This window comes from Mytilus californianus, unplaced genomic scaffold, assembly GCF_021869535.1.
Source record: "Mytilus californianus isolate M0D057914Y unplaced genomic scaffold, xbMytCali1.0.p SCAF_13, whole genome shotgun sequence".
Lineage (NCBI taxonomy): Eukaryota > Metazoa > Mollusca > Bivalvia > Mytilida > Mytilidae > Mytilus > Mytilus californianus.
Genome location: NW_026262615.1, coordinates 30,654,617 through 30,679,990, shown reverse-complemented (window position 1 = coordinate 30,679,990; position 25,374 = coordinate 30,654,617). Strand labels below are relative to the sequence as shown.

The 25,374-nt window shown below is 32.6% G+C and overlaps 1 protein-coding gene across 1 annotated transcript in view; it reads right to left on the bottom strand.

The window, feature by feature from the left end:
- Positions 1-15,835: 15,835 nt before the first annotated feature.
- LOC127723496 (uncharacterized) overlaps positions 15,836-25,374 on the bottom strand; it is a 143,331-nt gene continuing 133,792 nt past the window's right edge. The window contains exon 3 of the mRNA XM_052230143.1: positions 15,836-16,711. Coding sequence (XP_052086103.1) covers positions 16,258-16,711 — 454 coding nt within the window. The 3' untranslated portion in view covers positions 15,836-16,257. The remainder of the gene's footprint in view (positions 16,712-25,374) is intronic.

The window sequence follows — 25,374 nt, the reverse complement described above, 5'->3', positions numbered from 1 at the left end:
GTAGTTAAACACATTGTATTCTTGTAGACTTTAATTTTTTATAAATGATTGTAGAGTGATTTGATTGGAAATATGATTACATATGACATTTTTGATATGTAGCGTTGTCTGAGAAGAATGAGGTCTAGGTTTAGAATACTTATTGCACATTAAAACTTACATTTGATCGTAATTGACAGCACCTGTATACACACAACCATCTTTGTTCACCCCCAAAAAACATAGAACTGTCTCTGAGAAATAATCCCTTCCAATATTGGGGAGTGCTGAAACACAAGACACGGTAGTGTTCAGTCCGTCGCAATTTACCTTGAAGAGTACAATTATTTTGTTGGGATCAATTTGTAGGACAGTTCTGGAGTTTGGTTGTGTAATATAGCCTATATTTTGATTCGTGATAGCCACATCATATGGTTCACTGTCTTCATCGATCTTCTTTAAATAATCTCCAAGGGGATCAACTTATATCAGATTCTTTTTATAATAGTCACATAACAAAATGCTCCCCTTTATTGTAGCTGCTTTTTCAGTAATCCAACCAAAGTAATGGTTGAATTGGACTGTGTACGAAAATCCATATCTATCATCTTGCTTAGCCAACACCTGTGCCATCTAAAATAATTTGAAAGAAATATAACGTTTGCTACATTATTAGTCTGTACCTCCAGATAATGATATCATTGGATGGTATATTGCCATATACATTTCTACCGCAGAACATTTTTTTTCAGATATAATCCAAGTCAACACAATGTTAGCTACTCTGATGTCGATGTTTGTGTATTATAACGCCATTAAGGTAAATAGGCAAGCGAGACGTACTATTTTCAATGTTAATGGACCTTATAAATAGTTGGCGTTTCACAATTTAAAGTAAACTGACCTGAACATGACATATTGTGACAAAAAGAAAGTACGAAGACATTAAACCTTATGTTCCGTTTGAAAATTCAATCGATTGACGTTAATTCGCTTGATTTGATAGTATCATAATTAAGATGTGCTCAAATAGACTAGGGTTCGGTTAAGTATTGGGTTGAAGTAGATATAAAACCCGATATCATTTAAGCAAATGTAACCTGATAAAATTGATTCTCTATCAATGTTCTTGTCGAGTTTTTTTTTTTATTTATATATTTCTCTCCTCCCCATATCAGGTAAATATTTCGTCCAATTCGACAAAATATGACAATGTCCTACTAACAGTACTACAGTTCAGCAAAGAATGACAGGATAACTCACCTTGTCTATTCTCGCGAGATCTCATTTAAGATATGATACTATCATAATTAGGATGTGCTCAAATAGACTAGCGTTCGGTTAAGTATTGGGGTGAAGTAGATATAAAACAGTCATACTTGACCTGAACAATGGAAGTTACCATACAGAAACAAAACAAACCTTAAGACTTCCCAAAACTCATCCCAAAACTAAAACCTTAAAATTAATCAATATGCTGTCAGCTTTGAAAACAGAAAGTAAAGCCATACATATACTGGTTCCAGGGGACGTCCTTAACTTACAACAAGGTGCAAGTATTCAATTTACACGTAGTAAAGTCTCACTGTGACTTTGATATGAAGAATGACAATCAAAGCGCCATTGCATGTTAATCTTGTTTAAATCTTTTATTTAAAATGACTTTCGTATCGAACATTTTCAACCATATATCCATAAACTCCCTTTATATACACATTAGTGACACGAATTAAGAGAACTGTTAAAACTTCTAACAATACAATCGAAAGATGATAGACGAAGACAAGTGGGATGTGAAAGAAACTGCTACTAGTGCCCTTTATGCAAAACGCTTTCAGTAATCTCAACACAAGAAGAACCATATGTTGAAGGACAGTAAATATTCAATGTCACAAACTAAGCCAATGTGCACTTCAAAAGGTTACCTTGTTCGGGCCTTGTACAAAAATTAGAATAAGAAATCAGCACCTTGTAACTGAAAACGGTTTACGATTTATATTATATATTTCGAAACTGGTTTCGTCTGCGTTTGTTCATTTACTTCTGCTCATAATCTTAGTACAACACACTGCCATTCTGCTAAAACTTCAGTAGCCACCAATTAATTAATATAATGTGTATGATGAGCCTCTAGTTTATTCTGTATGACCATCTATTCTAAGTAAACCTCTATTTCCAAATGCATTAGCCATTCTCAGTACAATAATATGACAGGGGAATAAACTAATAAATTAAATTCGGAATCACTCAACTACTTGCAGAAGAATAAATCAGTAACCGTGTCTGTCTTCTGAACGATGAGCACTATGACATGAAGCAATACTAATGTCTGACAGTTTTATAAAATGCTACTGGTTACTACCATATCATATATAGAATATATCTAAAAAACAACAAAAGTCAATTCCTCTTAATACAATACCAAATATACATTATCGCAATTTTACAAATGAATAAAAGACATTTATCTTTGAAAATATTTACCAATATATTTTTAAGCAAGTCTACAATAAATACAGACATAATATGCCAAGTGAAAACAATGGAAATATATGTAATTTCACTAATAATAACTAGCATTGGTCAGTTTTTTTCAACCCTTTTTACCAAATTTATCAAAACTTTCATTAGAATTTTCAAAATCTGCATCGGCCATCTCGGCACAAAGAAAACTTACAGGTGTAGATTCAACCAACTGAGTAGCTCTTAAATATCTATTACAACAATTTATTTGAAACACCCCGATTCATTATATATTGCATTGACAACAAGTCGCCCCTATTGACAGCACAGTTAATATGGCGCATCCCCAATGAATGACATGTGATGTCTCCACCTTAAAAATGATTAAACCCTTCATATAATTTTGAAGGTATGCACTCATAACAGATTATGAAATAATATATATAAAGCTTTAACAGCCAGTAATGTCTTTTCTTTGTTTGAGCGTCATAATAAGACAATCCTTTATTCATAAACCCGCTACCTATCCACCTGTAACAGGAGACGGTTCGACCTTTGTATATGTTCTATTTATCAAATATCCTTTGTTTTAATATATGTGTATCTATTTGGTAAAGTCCGTAATGTTAACTCAGTATCTAAAGCTACACGTATTTTCTAAATTGTACTGATGAGCTCCTTTTCATCGTATGTAAAAATATACAATCTACTCAAACAATACGTATGTCTACTACTCGAACACACCTTTACCTATAAGTACAATGACAAATCAATACTCTAATTCTAATCACGGACCTTGAACTCAATATCTCTATAAGTTAACTGTAAATTGAATACATGCAATCGGACAATTATATTAAATCAAGCTAAATTGATCTTATGGCTCAGAAATAATTAATTTCCGAAACAAAAGTCTACTTAATATTTCCGACTTTAAATTGTAAACAGTCTGTTTACCTCATATAAAGGTTCAAACCACTGGGCCCTGAGTCTCACTGACTCAAGAGATCGAGATAAGCAAGTTTTATGATTTAATAAGGTCTCTCAAAATATCAACACATGTAAATTGCAATAACAATATGAAGTATCAAAGTCAACAATGTACACGTAAACAGAGCACTCAAATAAGTCTATCAAAATATTGCATTGTAAAATAATGTAAAAGTTCTTGTCAAAAATGTAAGATGAATATTAACGGCTTCTAAACTAACGGAATTCTACAGTAAACACCCTAAACTATTTAACGTTATCGTAATCTCATTACATATTAAATTTAAAACCCCGAAATATAAAAACTCTTTAACTCAATTATTACTAGAACACGCTGTGGAATTAGACCCTATATTCTAGATAACACAGGACAAAATAAAGTAAAGAAGAATCACCCTGAGAAATATCAAACAAGGGAATCAGTACACATCCTTAAATCAGTAGCTTACATATCACATCATATAATCGAAAAGCTATTAAACAAGATCAACCCTCATAAAGCCACAAGCCCAAATAACATCAGTGGTCGCTTACTCAAAGAAATGCAGACACAAATCGAGCCAATTCTTTGCCTTATTTTCTAAAAATCTTACATCACTGGAATTACACCTAACGACTGGATACATGCTAGAGTCGCACCGGCATACAAAAAGGTGGACAAACATAAACCGGCCAACTATAGACCAATCTCATTAACTTGTAGTTGCTGCAAGTTAATTGAGCATGTAGTCACCTCAGGCATTATGAAACATCTTGAATCCAATAACATCTTGTACGACCTCCAACATGGCTTTCGGCACTCTCGATCTTGCGAAACACACCTTCCCTCTTTCATTCATGAACTTCAAACCACAAACAATTAAAATACAAGCAGATCTCGTAATAATGGACTTTGCAAAAGCCTTTGACAAAATTCCACATCGTCACTTACAATGTACTTTACAAAGTAAATCATTTTGGCATCAATGGAAACACATTAAACTGGATCTCTGCATTTCTCTCCGACCGTACTCAAACAGTTGTTCTGGAGGGAAGATCATCAAGCACAGTCACAGTCACCTCTGGGGTTCCACAAGGTACTGTCTTAGGTCCTATCTTATTCTTGGCCTATATTAACGACCTTCCAGACTACCTTATTCATAGCAAACTAAGATTATTTGCTGATGACAGTATCATATACATGCCAGTTAAATCCCAGGGTGACTGCCTCAAACTTCAAGCTGATCTTGATGCAACAGCGAAAGGGGAAGTGGACTGGCTGATGGCCTTCCACCCAGATAAGTGTACTCTTCTCTCTGTCACAACTAAACGTCAGCCTTTGCAACATAACTATATTCTTCACAGTCATATTTTAGAAAATGCTACAACTGCTAAGTACCTATGCATCACACTACAATCCAACCTCAAATGAGACAAACATATAATAGATGACAATATCTCTAAAGCCAATAAAACACCCGGCTTTCTTAGAAGAAACCTGAAAACAGAAAATCAGAACATTAAGAGCCAGGCATACCACGCACTTTTCCGTCCTAAACTCAAGTACTCGTGTTTGGTTTGGTACCCCACACTTCAGAATCTATTTCGAAGATAGAGATGGTTCAAATGAGAGCTGCTCGGTATGCCTGCAACAGGTATCATAACACTAGCAGTGCATCAAACATGCTCAATACACTCAACTGGCCACAACTTACACAACGCAGATTACGTCTGGTCACGATGTACAAGATCACACACCATCTTGTTGCTATACCATGTAACACAATTCTCATTCCCTCAGACTCAAGAACCAGAAAACATCAGTCACACACCTTCAGACATATTTTTACATCTAAAGACTCGTACAGGATTTCATTTTCCCCATACACAATAACTCAATGGAATCTCCTACCAACTACAGTGGTTAATTCACAGACAGTCGACTCTTTCAGAGAACAGCTCACATATGCTGTTCTCTCCACCATCATTTAAATAGCTTCATCTCCTGTACACAGTTTTAATCAATATGTTTGTTCTCTGCACGATCCTTTTGTACATAACTTTATATTAACTTGTTTTAAATAAATAGACCACGCATTCACCAGTTATTTATCATCTTTATTCAGATGGAAGAATTGAAAAGTTAAAGAAAGAAAGAAAAGAAAAGAAATAAAGGATATCGGTTTTACTCAAACCCAGTTGCAGGGTCAGACATTGGGTTATAAAACACCCGTAAGCCCTGAGAAATATAAATAATCTACGGCGGTTTTATTCAAACCCAAATGTTGATGATGTCTTATACAGACCTAGGCTTTATACGATCAAGCGCTTGAATTAATAGAATATGTATTTTATATACTAATAACAGGTAAAGAAATAATAAGTTTAACCAACCGCATACAATACAAACTTGTATATAAAGATGCACTCGAAAAATTATTTAACAACTACTGATTATTACCGAGAAGAAAAGAAAAGTTTTTAATCATTTATCTTACTATGTAAAAACACCGAGAGTCCTTACTAATTAACCAATAAAAACCAACTGCATCTTTTAGTTTACCCTAGAAACGAACATGTAAGCAAAATAATAACCATGAAATAAATTGGAAATGTAAGCCATCCTACTCATAATTTTGAATATAAAAAAAAAAACGATTTTGCTACACACCTATCATCAATGAACTGTAAACAAGGTACGCCTAAAGACCTACAGAAGCTTGTTTATACCATGTCAGTTTATTGATAGACAAAAGCACTAGGCTTGAATTCGAAAATAATTGTCTTGAATATCATGAAATATCCATCAAACTGCACCCCAAAATAGTTTCAAGATTTTCCAAATAGAAAATATGGTCGTACCAAGATTTATCATCGTCTGACGTCATCAAGTCATTCCTTACCAACAACCGGGGTACTTCACTAAGCGTATCAATGGTAAATGGGGAATCTTTCATCGTGGTTAAGTCTGGGTTTTATTAGTTCAGCTGTTCTTGGTAACACTATATGCGGAGGTTCACACTCAACCTTTCAAGTAATGTGAAAGACCCATTACATATCCTTTTTGAAAGAGTTTTCACAATGAATTCCTTATACTCCAAGCATACCTTAGCATGAGGATATTGTCTTTTTGAAAGAGTGTTTGAATTGTACGATTCCCCTCTAAAATGTCATCACAGTGTTTGACTAAACTTTACTATCAACACCATTTTTAATCCAGTTAAACATTTTTCGGTGCGCCTATATTTTCCCATTCATTTAAATTTAAATTGATATTCCCAGCTATGAAATTGTTAGGGTCTTTAAACCGCAAGTCACCCAGGTTGACACTAGCCTCTGTATGACCCACTGATTCAGCCAAAATGTGGGGCACTGGTTGAGCCTTTTCATCTCTGTAATTATCCCAGCTCCGTTCGCTTTTTTTTTATATATACACCGGAAAAAAAATACCATTCTGAACTAATGTAGATAGCTTTTTTGTTTTGTATTTCTACCCAACAGGATGTGGATACTCAACTCTCGACCCGCGTGAAACTAAAATACATATTATTATTAATCTTAATATTATTACCCTGAAGAAGTAACGCAAAAAATAAAAAAAACATGCTTTACATCATTCCTTCTTTATCTTTGACCAATCTGCTATATAATGGCCCTCTCTTTTACAATAGTGACACCTTCCCTGTCTTGTATAACTAGGTTAGACATATTTGTAATTTTTCACTTTGTATTTTAAAAAACCGAATTAGTGCAGACAAACAAACCATTATTAATTCCACCAGGCTATGCCATGCACCGTTTTCCCCTTAACTATTTCATGTTAACATAAATAAAATCCGTTGTACTTGTCCAACTGCCAAGTTTGATCAATGTGGAATTCACCGGCCTCAAATTCAAAATTCTAAAAATATTTAAATGAACCCTCAAGCCATCTAAAAGATACTGACCAAGCCCCTTATAACAATCATACATGTACATGTACCAGCAACATTACTCGTATCTGTTAATGTTCAACTGAATGACAATGGACTTCCTGCATTTGTCATCAACGAAACACCAAACTAGCTAGCGATGCACCTCCTTTTCTATCATGTGTAGGTAAACATGACATGAAAGTTGTCGCTAACAATGAAACTGCTTTAGTCCCACCACCAATTTAAGCAGCTGTACTTGTTGATCACGGTTGTACATTAGATGTTTTTCTTAAAGACTTCCCTTTGGGACATCAACTATAGGTTGGAATGCAAAATTGCAAAAACGCAACAGCATTCAGACGTTTTCCAAATGTATATCTTTCCCTGTCAGCACCATAACACTATTCACCGTTTCTCCTGATTAATCTTCAAACTCCTAAACACGTTTCTGTACAGAGTAATCTATTAAAATATGGTCCCTTTGTAGCTTTGCTAAACTTGAATCTGATATCGGTTCTACTTAAGACCTCACTACAGGATAACCGGGATTAACAGCTTCCCTATCAGAGAATGTCTAAGTTTCAACACACCAGCCATAGTCAACTAAAAGAAACAAAAAGCTTAATGTCACTAAGCCATTTTGCAAAGTTGACAATTATTCAAAGTCTGTATTCGTTAAGACATATTGCATAATAAATTATGACACATATCAAGTATAGAACAATAAAAAAAGGTCTACTCAAATATACACACATCAAAAGAAAATTCTATTTCTAAGTATACAAGGTGTATGTCCCCTTCTAAAGTATGTAATAAAATGAGAAAAATATACTTAATTTACTTCATACAAGTCAGATTCCATACATATAACAAAGGGGAGAAACGTTGTCAAACAAAATATCATATTTTGTTTCTTTTTTTTTTTAACCAAAAATCCAACCTTTCGTTATATTCATAAAAACACTGTTAACATATATTACTCCCTTCTATGTCTATGATACCCAAGTGTACAATAATTGCAACAAATATTATTAAAACAAACTTCACAACCAATACAACCTTGAACGATGTCCCTAAAGTTGAACGCACCTTAGAAGTTGAACTTGAAAATGTCCAAATTTCACTTAAAGAAAGTAAACTAGGGCAATACATGCTACTTTTATAAATTATTTACTATTATGCATAATGTGAAAAAGTGAAGAAAAAAGGCTGTGGATTTTCTATATAATGGGAACAACAGAATGTTATCGGCCGTAAAACGCTTTTCCACCACAGTAAACTATAACACTATCCCGACATGCGAATCTAGAAAACAATTTAATGTCCGTCACGCATTCGAAATGGACAACATAAAATGCATTCCGCTTTCTGACCCTAAAGGCCCTAAATTACCTCGTTCAACTTTATCGAATACACTTGTAACTACATTTAGCATGTACAACAGCGTGTAATAAAAACACTAGTACTACTCGACTAGGTACACAAATATTACAATTTTTAGGCCGCACCTATCTATTGCCAATAATTAAATTAAAAAACTTTTATACACCTGTAGCTACATTCAACATGTACAACAGCCTGTAATAAAACATCTAGAACTACTCGACTAGGTACACAACTATTGCAATTCTTAGGCCGCACCTATCTATTGCCAATAATTAAATTAAAAAACTTTTATACACCTGTAGCTGCATTCAATATGTTCAATAGCGTGTAATAAAACATCTAAAACTACTCGACTAGGTACACACATATTGCAATTCTTAGGCCGCACCTATCTATTGTCAATAATTAAAATAAATAACTTACTCAGTCAGTGCACTCAACACAATGTCCAAAATGGACAGAATGACAAGCCAACTGTTCAGACCGACAGTTCAGCAAAGAATGACAGGATAACTCACCTTGTCTATTCTCGCGAGATCTCATTTAAGATAGGTTAATAGTTATCCGATATATATATATATGATATATTTGCATGCACACGTATAGAAATTGCGGTTTTTATCCAACGCAATCATAGGTTTGAACGTTGTTTTCAATTTAGACTTGTTTATATTTTTTCGTTTGGGCTTGTATTATATTTGCCTTCGGGTTTGTATGATCCGTTCATCCTATTTCGACTCTTCAAAATTCAAGAGTCAATCCCAAATTGAGGTAAATTATATGGCCTTCCAAATACCGTTTCGATTCCTAACATCACTGAAGAGACATTAATTGTCGAAATCCGGATATGGTGTACAAATTTTTGCACCTCATGTTTGCTGTATACCATCTTTTCCGCAAGTTTTTTATTTTCTATTTGGTATTAGATTAAAATTAAGATCCATTTTGTTACATCTGTGATCCGTTTATTTGGCAATCGCCATGGCAGTCAGCAGGGTTTAAGAACATCCGTTGTTCGACCTGCTAGTCAAATGCGTTTTGTTAAAATATACTTTTTCACTTTTTGGTCTTTTGGAAAATGTTGTTTGTGCTGTATTTAGACCCCTCTACCAAGACATTTGTTTTGCATGCACACGTATAAAAATTGCAGTTTTTATCCAACGCAATCATAGGTTTGAACGTTGTTTTCAATTTAGACTTGTTTATATTTTTTCGTTTGGGCTTGTATTATATTTGCCTTTGGGTTTATATGATCCGTTCATCCTATTTCGACTCTTCAAAATTCAAGAGTCAATCCCAAATTGAGGTAAATTATATGGCCTTCCAAATACCGTTTCGATTCCTAACATCACTGAAGAGACATTAATTGTCGAAATCCGGATATGGTGTACAAATTTTTGCACCTCATGTTTGCGGTATACCATCTTTTCCGCAAGTTTTTTGTTTTCTATTTGGTATTAGATTAAAATTAAGATCCATTTTGTTACATCTGTGATCCGTTTATTTGGCAATCGCCATGGCAGTCAGCAGGGTTTAAGAACATCCGTTGTTCGACCTGCTAGTCAAATGCGTTTTGTTAAAATATACTTTTTCACTTTTTGGTCTTTTGGAAAATGTTGTTTGTGCTGTATTTAGACCCCTCTACCAAGAAATTTGTTTTGCATGCACACGTATAAAAATTGCGGTTTTTATCCAACGCAATCATAGGTTTGAACGTTGTTTTCAATTTAGACTTGTTGATATATATATATATGTATGTATTTTTATACCTTATTCTTTAAACTTTATAATATTTTTTTCCTGTTACTTTATTTTGGAAAAGTTGCTGCTGTCATGGAGAAATTGATGGTTGAAAATGCAGTATTTTACTAGAGACTTTGAAACCAGCATACCTTTAGTAGCGATTGCTAGACCTCATATTCATGGGAGCCTTTTGAAATGCATTGCTGCACTCCTTAAGTGTATATCTTTTTTTTTTTGTTTCATGTACAATACACTCAAATTACTTATTCATGAAAGAAATCAATGAGTGAATATAGCAAGAACTTCAGAAGCTATGACCACTGTAGATACACATATCTTGTTTTAGGATGGACAAAAGATAATCGGCATTCCTATATTTTCAAATGAGTAAATATTTCAATAGGAGCTTCTCAGGAAGAATGAAAAATCTAGCATGCTAGTTGCTGCACTCTTATTAATATTCAGTATATGCTTTAGTTTTCAGAAATATGGTTTACATAAGCAACGGAAAAAAAATTCTTTAACATAATCGTTTAACATCTCCACATTTAGTGACACAATTTGTACAATAAGTTATTGTTCATTTTCATTATTCAATTGTAAGAAAAAATATTTATTTGCACTGAATTTATGAACACGTTATCACTGTTTCATCAACTGCTTTACACAAATGAATGATACAAGAACACAGTATCTTGTTTCGAATATTTCTGTCATATTTTTATGACTACATGATACAGTATTATACTGAGCATTGCTATTAAAACATTTTAAGAATACAAAAAGACTATTTATGTATACGATTTTGGTATGAAAAGAAAAAAAAAAGAATTTAAACCAGTCAGGTGTGCTTATTTTCAGTTTTAGAACCAGGAGAATAGCACTAAAAGTTAGGTTGAGGTATATAAAATCAATATGAATTTAAGATCTTACGCTGGTAAATGTTAGAAGTTAAACTTTTATCAACCGGTGTAAAAAGTATGTACTAAAAAACTTATAAGTTATACAACACCTGTACAACATACAAACTTGCATTTTGTACACAACATATACATTTTTTCTCAAATCCCTGAAAGTCCAAGACATGTTTATGACCACAATCTTTATATATGTATATTTAGATGAATACTAATCCAATACCAAATAATACTAATTACGTTCAGTACTTCTGATACTTTCTACAGTAAATGACATAAACTTATATAGAGACGAGAAACAATAGATTTTAAATTAAAGTTATATTAACATACATTTTTGTCGTGTTACGGATATCGTGACTTCTTTGATAACTGTAACTATCAATGTTTAACGAGGCCTTTTGTATGATAAAGATAAAACTATGTCTATAAATAAAAGCCATAATAATCATCTTTCTGTCAGTAAATCGTAAACGGAAAAACCCCTTTACCTATTGTTCGGTTCACCTATCTATGCAATTCAACTAACAGGCAGGATGCAGCTTATGTATTAGAGTTGGAAAAACAGTATGATTTTTTATACTTGCCGACGTCTGTGTTTTATTTACAGTAGGATGTTTCTGTTTTCTTACTAAATATGCTAAATGAAAGCTAAATTTGTGACAAGTTGAAAATATTACGTTATGTTTATCGATAATCCATACACTCTGCACACATAAGTCATATGTAGAATCATACGTTTGTCATAGAGATGACTGAAATGACGTGTTTGTACACATATTTACGGTAATTTTGGTAAATGGAAGCACTGACAGAAATGTTTCGCTAGGGTCTATTTTTTGTTCTTAAAATCAAGGTAATACAAATTCATGTGATGTTTTAGTAAACTGTATTGATAAGAAAGTTCATGGATTAAAATATATTGATTATTCAGATAGATTCGGATAGTAAAATTATTGCTGAAAAAAATGCATAATAGTGGCACATATTTATAAACGCATACAAAGGTAAAAAAAATATATTATAATCATATAGATAAACACTGCGCAAAATAATTGGTTGTTACATGTACTTTATTCGCTGGTTTTATGAAAATGTATCAAAATCTATGTGTTTTTCTTTAAACCATAATGAAGTGGTATTTGATATATGCTATTGAAATTTTTAATCGTTTTACGGGCAGAATCTACATGTACGTCATTGCAAGTTATGAAGTGCTTGACAAAGAGAATCTATAATTCCGTAGATTTGTCGTCGCTTCACTAATATGAGTTTTAAATGTCATGTCATATCATTTTGTACAGTCAGGTACATATTTGTAAAGATAAAGTGATTAATACTCTTTTGCCCTGTGTGTTGCAGTTTTGAATTACAATTTATAGATACAACTTTGGTGTTCTTCAGACGTAAATACTAATAGTATAATATACGACGAAACCGATCGGATAAACCATTTAATCTTACCTCCTATACATTTCTAGGAATATGATTGGTTAAAAGCAACCGCGTGGACACCGTGTATATTTCATGCTAGGTTAATAGGCGGGCTTATTTTTAAAACACGGTTAGCAGTGATGTAACGTCCCTTTATAAAAAACAACACGATGTTGCGTAGAAAGTAATGATGTAAGATTGACATAAATTCTAAAAACACTTTTAAAGCTAACACGTTGTTATTGTTGGCATTTGTTTTTATATAGACCAATGCGGGAAGTAGGTTCGTAATACTAACGATATTTAAGACCTGATCACTAGTCTAAATGCCACATGTTAAGATAGTCGGTAAGATGAATTCGTTACATAGTGTGCTAGTGACCTACTATAATACATATGGGGTCAGTAAATTGCATATGTGGATTCGAGCTTCGTTCTCACCCGTATGGAATTCACTGACCCTATATATATCATATTAGGTCACGAGCACACTATGTTACTAATAGTCTGTTTTGTTATAGGTATTCAAATTAGCAGATATTGCACCCCTTTATCGACAGCCTTGAATAACAGTTATGGCTTGGAGATATATTTTTGCTAAATGATCAAGATTTCTCTAAATATACAGCTGAAATATATCCAAGGGGAAAATACATCCAAATACATCTAATAAGAACGTCAAAAACGTTTTATTACATATAAACAGCAATAACTGCCCTTTCCTAGATTCATATATTTCAATTTCACAGATGAAAATGTATACTATAATATCAAGAATATGACAGCGATTTTCTGTTCGTTCCATTAGCTAGTTCATAATGTTTAACGTTTAATTTCGTCAGTTTTAACAAAATGTTGTATGAACTTCACCTTTTTTAATTAACCTTGGTGTTCAGATTTTTTTTTATATTTTTATTATGTAAAGAAGCACAATTTTCGTTCTTATTCGAAATTGTAATGATATCCTTTTTTGTGCATCTGAGGTTGTATATGAATCCCAACTCGTAAGTCTGTTTATGTAATAACTTTAGATATAGTTCAATGAATGGAACAATGTATCATGGAACAAGTGATCAGTATGCTGGAGCTTCTTATTGACAAAATATTTGTTGAATTTAGAGGTAGACGTTTTCAACAAATTGTCGGCTTTCCTATGAGAACGAACTGTGATTCTCTCCTTGCCGACGTCTTCTTATTTTCAAATGAATCGGAATTCCTTCAGACACTTGTCAAAAACAAGAAGAAAAATGAAACCAGGTCATTTAATTTCACATTCATCTAAATTGATGATGTTCTTTCCATTAACAATCCAAACTTTTTTTGATTTGGTTCCATTAACATATCCCCCAGAACAAGAAATTAAAGTACCAACAGACATGGCTTCCTCCGCCTCATTGTTAGACTTATACCTCGAATTTGACATACACGGTCATCTCAGTACCAGAATCTATGACAAACGAGACGATCTTAATTTTGAAATGATCAATTATCCCCCCCCCCCCCCCTTTTGAGTAGTAATATACCAACTTCACCTGCTTATGGGATATACATTTCTCAACTTATTCGGTATTTAAGAGCATGCAGCAACTACCCAGACTTTGTAAAACATCACCAGTGTCTGAGTAGAAAGCGTATGAACAAGGGGTATGCAAAGAACGTCTTGTCTTTTTTCTAAAAAAGTTCATTGGAAGGTACCAAGACCTTGTTGATAAATATTCCGTATCAACTTCACAAATAATACACGATGGTCTTGAAGTATACATTCTGGATACTGTCGTTGTTTATCATCTTAATAACGTGTTATATTATTCTTTTATTTGTCTTTATTAATATTACTTTTACTGTTTAGTCTGTGTTTGGTGGTATCTATTTGACGTTGCTCTGTACTTATACATTCCGTCATAGTGTTATTGTCCTATGATAGTTTTTGCATTCTAGTCTTTTGCTTTTGCTAATATGCTTTGTCTATATGACTTTTTGTGTTTCTGTTTTTACATATGACGTAGCTCTGTACCTTTACATCCCGCCATTTTGTTATTTCTCTATGATAATTTTTGTATTTTTGTGTTTCGTTTTTGCTAGATTAAATATGCTTTGTCTATATTCCTTTTTGTGTTTCCTTGTTACATATGACGTGGTTCTGTACTTATACATCCAGCCATTGTGTTATTGTGTCATGGTAAATGTTTTGTCACATATTTGTTTTGTTTTTATAGTGATTAAGATAATAACACAATGTTGACTGCTGTACCTCAATTTTTTACATTTCTACCTATTGTGTCTGTTTGTTTTGTTCACACATCGTTGTCAATATAATGGAATGTTATGCTACTGTCATACAAATGAGAGGTTTAGCTAACTATAAAACCAGGTTTAATCCAACATTTTCTACATGACAATGCCTGTACCAAGTCAGGAATATGACAGTTGTTGTCCATTCGTTTGATGTGTTTGAGCTTTTGATTTTGCCATTTGATTTGGTACTTTCTGTTTAGAATTTTAAATTTGACAGTAATACACCAAACTACATAACGACCTAGGATTCAGTAAGATCAAGTTAAAACTGAGATAGCTGTATAGTTTAATGAAAATCCAAGTTAATTTAAAAAAGTAATAAACAAATTTAAAGTTGACTATCTGAATTCAGTCCGACTGAAAATTTTACCTTTTTTACCTATTAATAAAATCCTCAAATTTGAAAGCAATAAATCAAACTACCAAACAACCTGCCATTCTGTAAGATCAATGTATAATTGAGATAGTTGTAAAGTTTTATGGAAATCCAAGTTGATTTGAAAAAGTTATAGAAATAATTAAAAAAGACTATCTGAATTTAAACAATTTGTTTTAACCTATTAATTAAATGCTTTAATTTCACAGCAATGAACCAAACAACCAAATAACCTGGAATTTTGTAAGATCTATATTTAATTTAGTTAGATGGGCTGATTCAGACCAGTCAAGACTACATTTGAAGGTTAAGACTAGTCGGGACAGGTCGAGATTGGTTGAGACAGGTCGAGACAGGTCAAGACTGGTCGAGCCTTGGTCGAGACCATTTCAGACTACACACGGATCATCATGTACTGAATCAGGCTTATTAAGTAAAGTCGAGACCAAAGTCGAGTACAGTTAAGTACTGTCGAGATAATGTCTAGACTAGACGAGTAAAATATGTGCTTGATTTTCTGGTCGAGCACAAAATATGGTCTTTTCAGACTCTGAGTAGTTTGTAGTATTATTAACAATAAGTACAATTAACATAAACCAACTAAAGGGTACCCAACACTTAGACTTAAATATACTACTATTTGACTCTTTAATATTTTTTTTTTAAATTTAACAAAATATTTACATTGAACTCTTTACAAATATAGAAAGAAACTTGAACCACGCAATGAACAGTAATAATTTCATTGGATTTATAGCAATTTGACAAACACTAATTTTGATCAGATAACATCGAAAACCAAAACTGATTTCCCCCATTCATTGACAATATACAGTTTACTATAATCTTTGTTGAAGCACAAGGCGACAGGTTCCTTGATTCCATGATGTGAATCCAATGGTATGTCTAATACTTTATAATCCTGTTCCTGTTTATACCATGTACGTATCCTGGTATCTCCTATCTTCGTCTTTTTTGATTCCCAAACCAATCTGTGTATGTTATTCGATCCCTGTCCACTGACGTAGATGAGACCGTTGTCGTCGGAGCATATGTCAGTGGGTGTATCTATGGTGGCAATATTATAAATCTTATTTGAACCATCCCAACTATTGATATACGTGATATAATTTTGACCGCCTGTACAAAATAAGCAAGCATCTTTATTAACTGTATGGAACTTTACAACACGTGTACCAATTATGCTTCCATTTTTAGATATGTCTGTGAGGTTACTGGAATTAAAAAAACACCAATAAATCATGTAAGCACTGATACATGTATATATATAGATTCTACCACTATATCGAGTGTGATACGATATTTATCCACTCGAGACAGTTGAATTTTTAAATTTAAAACGCGAGGCTTGCCCAGCGTTTTAAATATTTAAAATTCAACTGTGGAGAGTGGGTTAATATCGTATTTTAGAAGAATTTGTGGTGGAATCTGTTTTTTTAACTTTTAAACGATATGCAGACGAACTCAGTCCTACCTTTAGAATGATCTGCAAAAGGATGTGTTCTTTTTATTTGACGTCATCAAGCATGGTCGCCTTTTATCATGACGTCACAATAAGAAATTCAGAGGAAAGAAAGAAAATTTGACGTCATAATCGAATTTTGACCAATGAAGCACAGAGATCAAACGAACCACACGTTGACTAAATAAAAATAATCAACAGGCCAGGGAAAGAATAAATCGTGTAAGAATAAGAGAATCGTATATAACTATTAATAAAGTTCAGTGTAGAATATCGTGACAAAAACAGTGTTTAAAAACAATTACTAAATATTTTAATAGATTAACATATTGTGGTAGGAAATTTTGCTGTGTCTATAGAATCTCAATTATACGTTGTGTATATATCCCATTATACCGTGGATTCACTCTTTGGAATCGTGTTTATCATTGGAATGAATAAACTCATCATAGATACTAGGGTTGGAATTTTTTATTTACGCCAGATGCGCGCTTCGTCTACAAAAGACTCATCAGTAACGCTCGAATTAAAAAATGTTAAAAAACTAAATAAAGTACGAAGTTGCAAAGCATTGAGGACCAAACATTTCTAAAAGTTTTGCAAAATACAGCTAAGGTAATCTATTCCTGAGGTAAAAAAGCCTTAGTATTTCAAAAATTCATAGTTTTGTTAACAGTTAATTTATAATTATGAACATATCAATGATAACTCAAGTCAAAACAGAAGTGCTGACTGCTGGGCTAGTGATACCCTCGGGGAATTAAAACTCCACCAGCAGTGGCATCTACCCAGTGGTTGTAAATAAACTCATCATAGATACCAGGATTGAATTTTTTTATTTACGCCAGACGCGCGTTTCGTCTACAAAAGACTCATCAGTGACGCTCGAATCAAAAAATGTTAAAAAACCAAAAAAAGTACGAAGTTGAAGAGCATTGAGGACCAAAAATTCCTAAAAGTTTTGCCAAATACAACTAAGGTAATCTATTCACATACATGTTCCAATCTGATGAGTCGATTCCTCTCTCTGCTGTTTATAGTTCTTTTCTTATATGTTGCTGATAAACCGAAATACCGGCTACAATTAAAAGGTAGGCTCTCACATACATGATTAACATCGCCACATTCTTGTTGCGTTTTTGTGAAGTTGGGAGCATGTAAATCACTGGTTGGTGTTTGCCTATTTTTTCCTTTTTCATTGATTGTTTAAACATTAGTGAGGAAGTCTGTTTTCTTTTTTGAATTTATTCTAACACAGAAAGGAACATTTATCTAATCATGCGATGTTTTATTTGCTCATTGTTAAAGTCTGTATGATATTGCTCTTGAATTCATAATGTTTGATGTTTTTTTTTTTTGTTTGCCGTGAAAATTCAATTAAAGAGGTTTTATGTCCATTTTCCCTATATTTAGCCTTTTTGCACTCATTTTCAGAGGTAAAAAAATCTCTTGGATGGCCGATGATCCCCAAATTTTATTCCAATTTCATTAAATAGAGACATCAAACTTTTAAGTATGAAAAACGAGCAACTTCTGTCATTTCTTTTGCTGTGAAAATTCAATAAAAGAGGTTTTATGTCTGTTTTCCTTATATTCAGCCTATTTGCACTATTTTTAGAGGTAAATAAATCACTTGGATGGCCGGTGACCCCAAATTTTATTCCAATTTTATAAAATAAAGACATCAAGCTTTTCACTATGAAAAAAATGAGCAACTTCTATCATTTCTTTTTGCTGTGAAAATTCAATAAAAGAGGTTTTATGTCTGTTTTCTCTATATTAAGCCCATTTGCACTCATTTTCATAGGTCAACAAATCTCTTGGATAGCCGGTGACCCGTCAACTTTATTCCAATTTCATGAAAAGAGACATCAAACTTTTCAGTATGAAAAATGAGCAACTTCTGTCATTTTTGTTGCTGTGAAAATTCAATCAAAGAGGTTTTATGATCTTTTTTCCAAATATTTAGCCTATTTGCACTATTTTCAGACGTAAAACAATCTCTTGGATGGCCAGTGACCCCAAATTTTATTCCAATTTTATAAAATAGAGACATCAAGCATTTCAGTATGAAAATCGACATAAAACCTCTCTGATGGAATTTCCACAGCATAAAATACAATGACAGAAGATGCTAATTTTTTCATACTGAAAAGCTTGATGTCTCTATTTTATAAAATTAGAATACAATTTGGGGTCACCGGCCATCCAAGAGATTTTTTGATCTCTGAAAATTGATGCAAATAGGCTGAATATTTGAAAAATGGACATAAAACCTCTTTGATTGAATTTTCACAGCATAAAAATGACAGAAGTTGCTCATTTTTTCATACTGAAAAGCTTGATGTCTCTATTTTATAAAAATGGAAAAAAAATTGGGGTCACCGGCCATCCAAGAGATTGTTTGACCTCTGAAAATTGATACAAATAGGCTAAATATTTGAAAAATGGACATTAAACCTCTTCGATTGAATTTTCACAGCATAAAAATGACAGAAGTTGCTCATGTTTTCATACTGACAAGCTTGATGTCTCTATTTTATAAAATTGGAATAAAATTTGGGGTCACCGGCCATCCGAGAGATTTTTTTACCTCTGAAAATTGATGCAAAAAGGTTAAATATAAGGAAAATGTACATAAAACCTCTTTTATTGAATTTTCATAGCAAAAAAAATGACAGAAGATGCTCATTTTTACATACTTAAAAGCTTGATGTCTCTATTTTATGATATTTTAATATAATGTCGGGGTCAATGGCCATCCTAGAGATGTTTTGATCTCACAAAATGAGTGCAAAAAGGATAAAATATAGGGACAATGGTCTTAAAACCACTTTGATTTAATTTCACTACAAAAAAAAAAATGACAGAAGATTACTGAAAAGCTTGATATTCCTATTTTACGAAATTGGAATAAGATTTGGGGGTCACCGGCTATCCAAGAGATTTGTTGACCTTTGGAAATTAGTGCAAAAAGGCTAAATATAGGGAAATTGGACTTAAAACCACTTTGATTGAATTTTCACTGCAAAAAAAAAAAATGACAGAAGATTACTGAACAGCTTGATGTCTCCATTTTACGAAATTGAAAAAAAATTTGGGGGTCACTTCCCATCCAAGAGAATTTTCTGAAAATGAGTGCAAAAAGGCTAAATATAAGGAAAAGGAACATAAAACCTCTTTGATTGAATTTTCACAGCATGAAAATGACAGAAGATGCTCATTTGTTCATAATGAAAAGCTTGATGTCTTTATTTTATGAAATTTTAATATAATTTGGGGGTCACTGGCCATCCAGGAGATTTTTGGACCTCTGAAAATGAGTGCAAAAAGCCTAAATATAGGGAAAAGGAACATACAACCTCTTTGATTGAATTTTCACAGCATAAAAATGACAGAAATTGCTCATTTTTCATACTGAAAAGCTTGATGTCACTATTTTATGATATTTTAATATAATTTGGTGGTCAACGGCCATCCTAGAGATTTTTTGATCTCTGAAAATGAGTTCAAAAAGGTTAAATATAGGAAAATTGGACTTAAAACCACTTTGATTGCTTTTTCAATGCAAAACAAAAAATGACAGAAGATTACTGAAGAGCTTGATGTCTCTATTTTACGAAATTGGAATAAGATGTGGGGGTCAACGGCCTTCCAAGAGATTTGTTGACTCTGAAAATGAGTGCAAAAAGGCTTAGTAGAGGGACAATTTACATAAAACCTCTTTGCTTAAGTTTTCACTGTAAAAAAAAGACAGATGATACTCATTTTATTCATACTGAAAAGTTTGATGTCTTTATTTTATGAAATTGGAAGAAAAATTGGGGGTCACAAGCCATCCAAGAGATATTGTGATCTTTAAAAATGAGTGCAAAAAGGCTAAATATAAGGAAAATGTACATAAAACCTCTTTGATTGAATTTTAATAGCAAACAAAATGACAGAAGATGCTCATGTTCACATACTGAAAAGCTTGATGTCTCTATTTTATGATATTTTAATATAATTTGGGGGTCAACGGCCATCCTAGAGTTGTTTTGATCTCAAAAAATGAGTGCAAAAAGGCTAAATATAAGGAAAATGGACTTAAACCACTTTGATTGAATATTCACTGCAAAAATAAAAAAATAACAGAAGATTACTGAAAAGCCTGATGTCCATATTTTACGAAATTGGAATAAGATTTGGGGGTCACAGGCCATCCAAGAGATTTGTTGACCTCTGAAAACGAGTGCAAAAACGCTAAATATAGGGAAAAGGAACATAACACCTCTTTGATTGAATTTTCACAGCATAAAAATGACAAAAGTTGCTCATTTTTCATACTGAAAAGCTTGATGTCTCTATTTTACGAAATTGAAAAAAGATTTTTGGGTCACCAGCCATCCAAGAGAATTGTTGACCTCTGAAAATGAGTGGAAATAGGCTAACTATAGGGAAAATAGACATTAAACCTCTTTAATTAAGTTTTCTCTGCAAAAAAAAGACAGATGATGCAGTTTGAAAAAATGAGCATCTTCTGTCATTGTTTTTTGCTGTGAAAAATCCATCAGAGAGTTTTATGTCGATTTTCATACTGAAAAGCTTGATGTCTCTTTTTTATAAAATTGGAATAAAATTTGGGGATCACCGGCCATCCAAAGGATTTGTTGACCTCTGAAAATGAGTGGAAATTAATTAAGTTTTCTCTGCAAAAAAATGACAGATGATGCAGTATGAAAAAATGAGCATTTTCTGTCATGTTTTTTTTTGCTGTGAAAATTCCATCAGAGAGTTTTATGACGATTTTCATACTGAAAAACGTGATGTCTCTTTTTTATAAAATTGGAATAAAATTCGGGGGTCCCCGGACATCCAAGAGATATTTTGACCTCTGAAAAGTGGTTCAAATAGGCTAAATATTTCGAAGATGGACATAATACCTCTTTGATTGAATTTTCACAGCAAAAACAATGACAGAAATTGCTCATTTTTTCATACTAAAAAGTTTTATGTCTAATTTTTATCAAATTGGAATAACATTTGGGGGTCACAGGCCATCAAAGAGATTTTATGACCTCTGAAAATTGGTACAAATAGGCTAAATGTTTGGAAAAATGGACATAAAACCTCTTTGATTAATTTTTACAGCAAAAAAAAAAGACAGAAATTGCTCATTTTTTCATACTGAAAAGCATGATGTCTCTATTTTATGAAATTGGAATAAAATTTGAGGATCACCGGCAATCCAAAGGATTTGTTGACCTCTGAAAATGAGTGCAAATAGGCTAACTATAGGGAAAATGGACATTAAACCTCTTTAATTGAATTATCGCCGCATAAAAATAACAGAAGTTGATAATTTTTTTAAAAACTGAAAAGCTTGATGTCTCTATTTTATGAAATTGGAATAAAAATTTGGGGTTACCGGCCGTCCAAGAGATATATTGAGGCCTGAATATTAGTGTAAAAAGGCTAAATACAGGGAAAATGTACATAAAACCTCTGTGGTTGAATTCTTACTGCAAAAAACAAAATTACAGAAGATGCTCATTTTTTCATACTTAAAAGCTTGAAGTCTCTATTTTATAAAATTTTAATATAATTTGAAGGTCACCAGCCATCCAAGAGATTTCTTGACCTCTGGAAATTGGTGAAAATAGGCTAAATATTTGGAAAACAGACATAAAACCTCTTTGATTGAATTTTCACAGCAAAAACAATGACAGAAGTTGATCATTTTTCATACTGAAAAGGTTGATGTCTCTTTATTATGAATTTGGAATAAAATTTTAGGGTCACCGGCAATCCAAAAGATTTTTTGAAAACTGAAAAAGAATGCAAAAAGGCTAAATATAGGGTTAATGGACATATAATCTCTTTTATTGAATTTTCACAGCAAAAAATGACAGAAGTTGCTCATTTTTTTCATACTGAAAAGCTTGATGTCTCTATTTTATGAAATTGGAATAAAAATTTGGGATTACCGGCCTACCAAGAGATATGTTGAGGTCTGAATATGAGTGTAAAAAGACTAAATATAGGGAAAATGTACATAAAACCTCTGTGGTTGAATTTTTACTGCAAAAAACAAATTTACAGAAGATGCTCATTTTTTCATACTTAAAAGCTTGATGTCTCTATTTTATAAAAATGGAATAAAATTTGTGGTCACCGGCCATCCAAGAGATTTTTTGACCTCTGAAAATTAATGCAAATAGGCTAAATATTTGAAAAATGGACATTAAACCTCTTTGATTGAATTTTCAAAGCATAAAAATGACAGAAGTTGATCATTTTTTCATACTGAAAAGCTTGATCTCTCTCTTTTATGAAATTGGAATAAAATTTGGGAGTCACAGGCCATCCAAGAGATATTTTGACCTCTGAAAATGAGTGCAAAGAGTGTAGATATCGGGAAAATGTACATAAATTGTAAAACCTCTTTAATTGGACTTTCACATAAAAAAAATGATAGAAGATGCCCTTTTTTTCATCCTGAAAAGCTTGCTGTCTTTATTTTATAAAATTAAATATATAATTGGGGAGAAACCGTCCATCCAAGAGATTTCTTGACTTCTGAAAATGAGTGCAAAAAGGCTATATATAGGGAAAATGTACATAAAACGTCTTTGATTGAATTTTCACAGAAAAAAAAAAATGACAGAAGATGCTCATTCATTTACACTGAAAAGCCTAATGTCTCTATTTTATAAAATTAGTATAAGATCTAAAAGTCATCGGCCATCCAAGATTTTTTTTTACCTCTGAAAATTAGTGCAAATAGGCTAAATATTTAGAAAATGAACATAAAACTTCTTTGTTTGAATTTTCACAGCAAAAACAATGATAGAAATTGCTCATTTTTTTCATACTGAAAAGCTTGATGTCTCTCTTGTATAAAATTGGAATAAAAATTGGGGGTCACCGGCCATCCAAGAGATATTTTGACCTCTGAAAATGAGTGCAACAAGGTATAATATTGGAAAAATGTACATAAAACCTCTTTGATTGAATTTTTACTCTAAAAAAAAAAATGACAAAGATGCTCATTTTTTGACACTGAAAAGATTGATGTCTCTATTTTATGAAATTTTAATATAATTTTGGGGTCACCGGCCATCCAAGAGATTTTTTGACCTCTGAAAATGAGTGCAAAAAGGATAAATATAGGGAAAATGTACATAAAACCTTTCTGATTGCATTTTTACAGCAAAAACAATAACAGAAATTGCTCATATTGTCATACTGAAAAGCAAGATGTCTCTATTTGATGAAATTGGACTAAAATGTATGGGTCACTGGCCATCCAAAGGATTTTTTGACCTCTGAAAATGTGTGCAAATAGGCTAAATATTTGAAAAAATTAACATAAAAACACTTTGATTGAATTTTCACAGCAAAAACGATAACAGAAATTGCTCATATTTTTATACTGAAAAGCTTGATATCTCTATTTTATGAAATTGAAATATCAATTGGGGGTCACCGGCTATCCAAAAGATATTTTGAGGTCTGAAAATTAGTGCAATGAGGCTAAATAAAGGGAAAATGTACATAAAACCTCTTTGATTGAATTTTCACTGCAAAAAAAAAAATGACAGAAGATGCTCATTTGTTTATACTTAAAAGCTTGATGTCTCTATTTTATGAAATTGTGATATAGTATGGGGGTCACTGGCCATCCAAGAGATTTTTGGAACTCTGAAAATGAGTGCAAAAAGGCTAAATATAGGGAAAAGGAACATAAAACCTCTTTGATTGAATTTTCACAGCATAAAAATGACAGAAATTGCTCATTTTTCATACTGAAAAGCTTGATGTCTCTATTTTATGATATTTTAATATAGTTTGGTGGTCAACGGCCATCCTAGAGATTTTTTGATCTCTGAAAATGAGTGCAAAAAGGCTAAATATAGGTAAATTGGACTTAAAACCACTTTGATTGAATTTTCACTGCAAAAAAAAAAATGACAGAAGATTACTAAAAAGCTCGATGTCTCTATTTTACGAAATTGGAATAAGATTTGGGGGTCACCGGCCATCCAAGAGATTTGTTGAACTCTGAAAATGAGTGCAAAAAGGCTAAATATAGGGAAAAGGAACATAAAACCTCTTTGATTGAATTTTCACAGCATAAAAATGACAGAAGTTGCTCATTTTTCATACTGAAAAGCTCGATGTCTCTATTTTACGAAATTGGAATAAGATTTGGGGGTCACCGGCCATCCAAGAGATTTGTTGAACTCTGAAAATGAGTGCAAAAAGGCTAAGAAGAGGGAAAATGTACATAAAACCTCTTTGCTTAAGTTTTCACTGCAAACAAATGACAGATGATGCTCATTTTTTTCATACTGAAAAGCTTGATGTCTCTATTTTTTATTTTTTTTATATAATTTGGGAGTCAACGGCCATCCAAGAGATTTTTTGACCTCT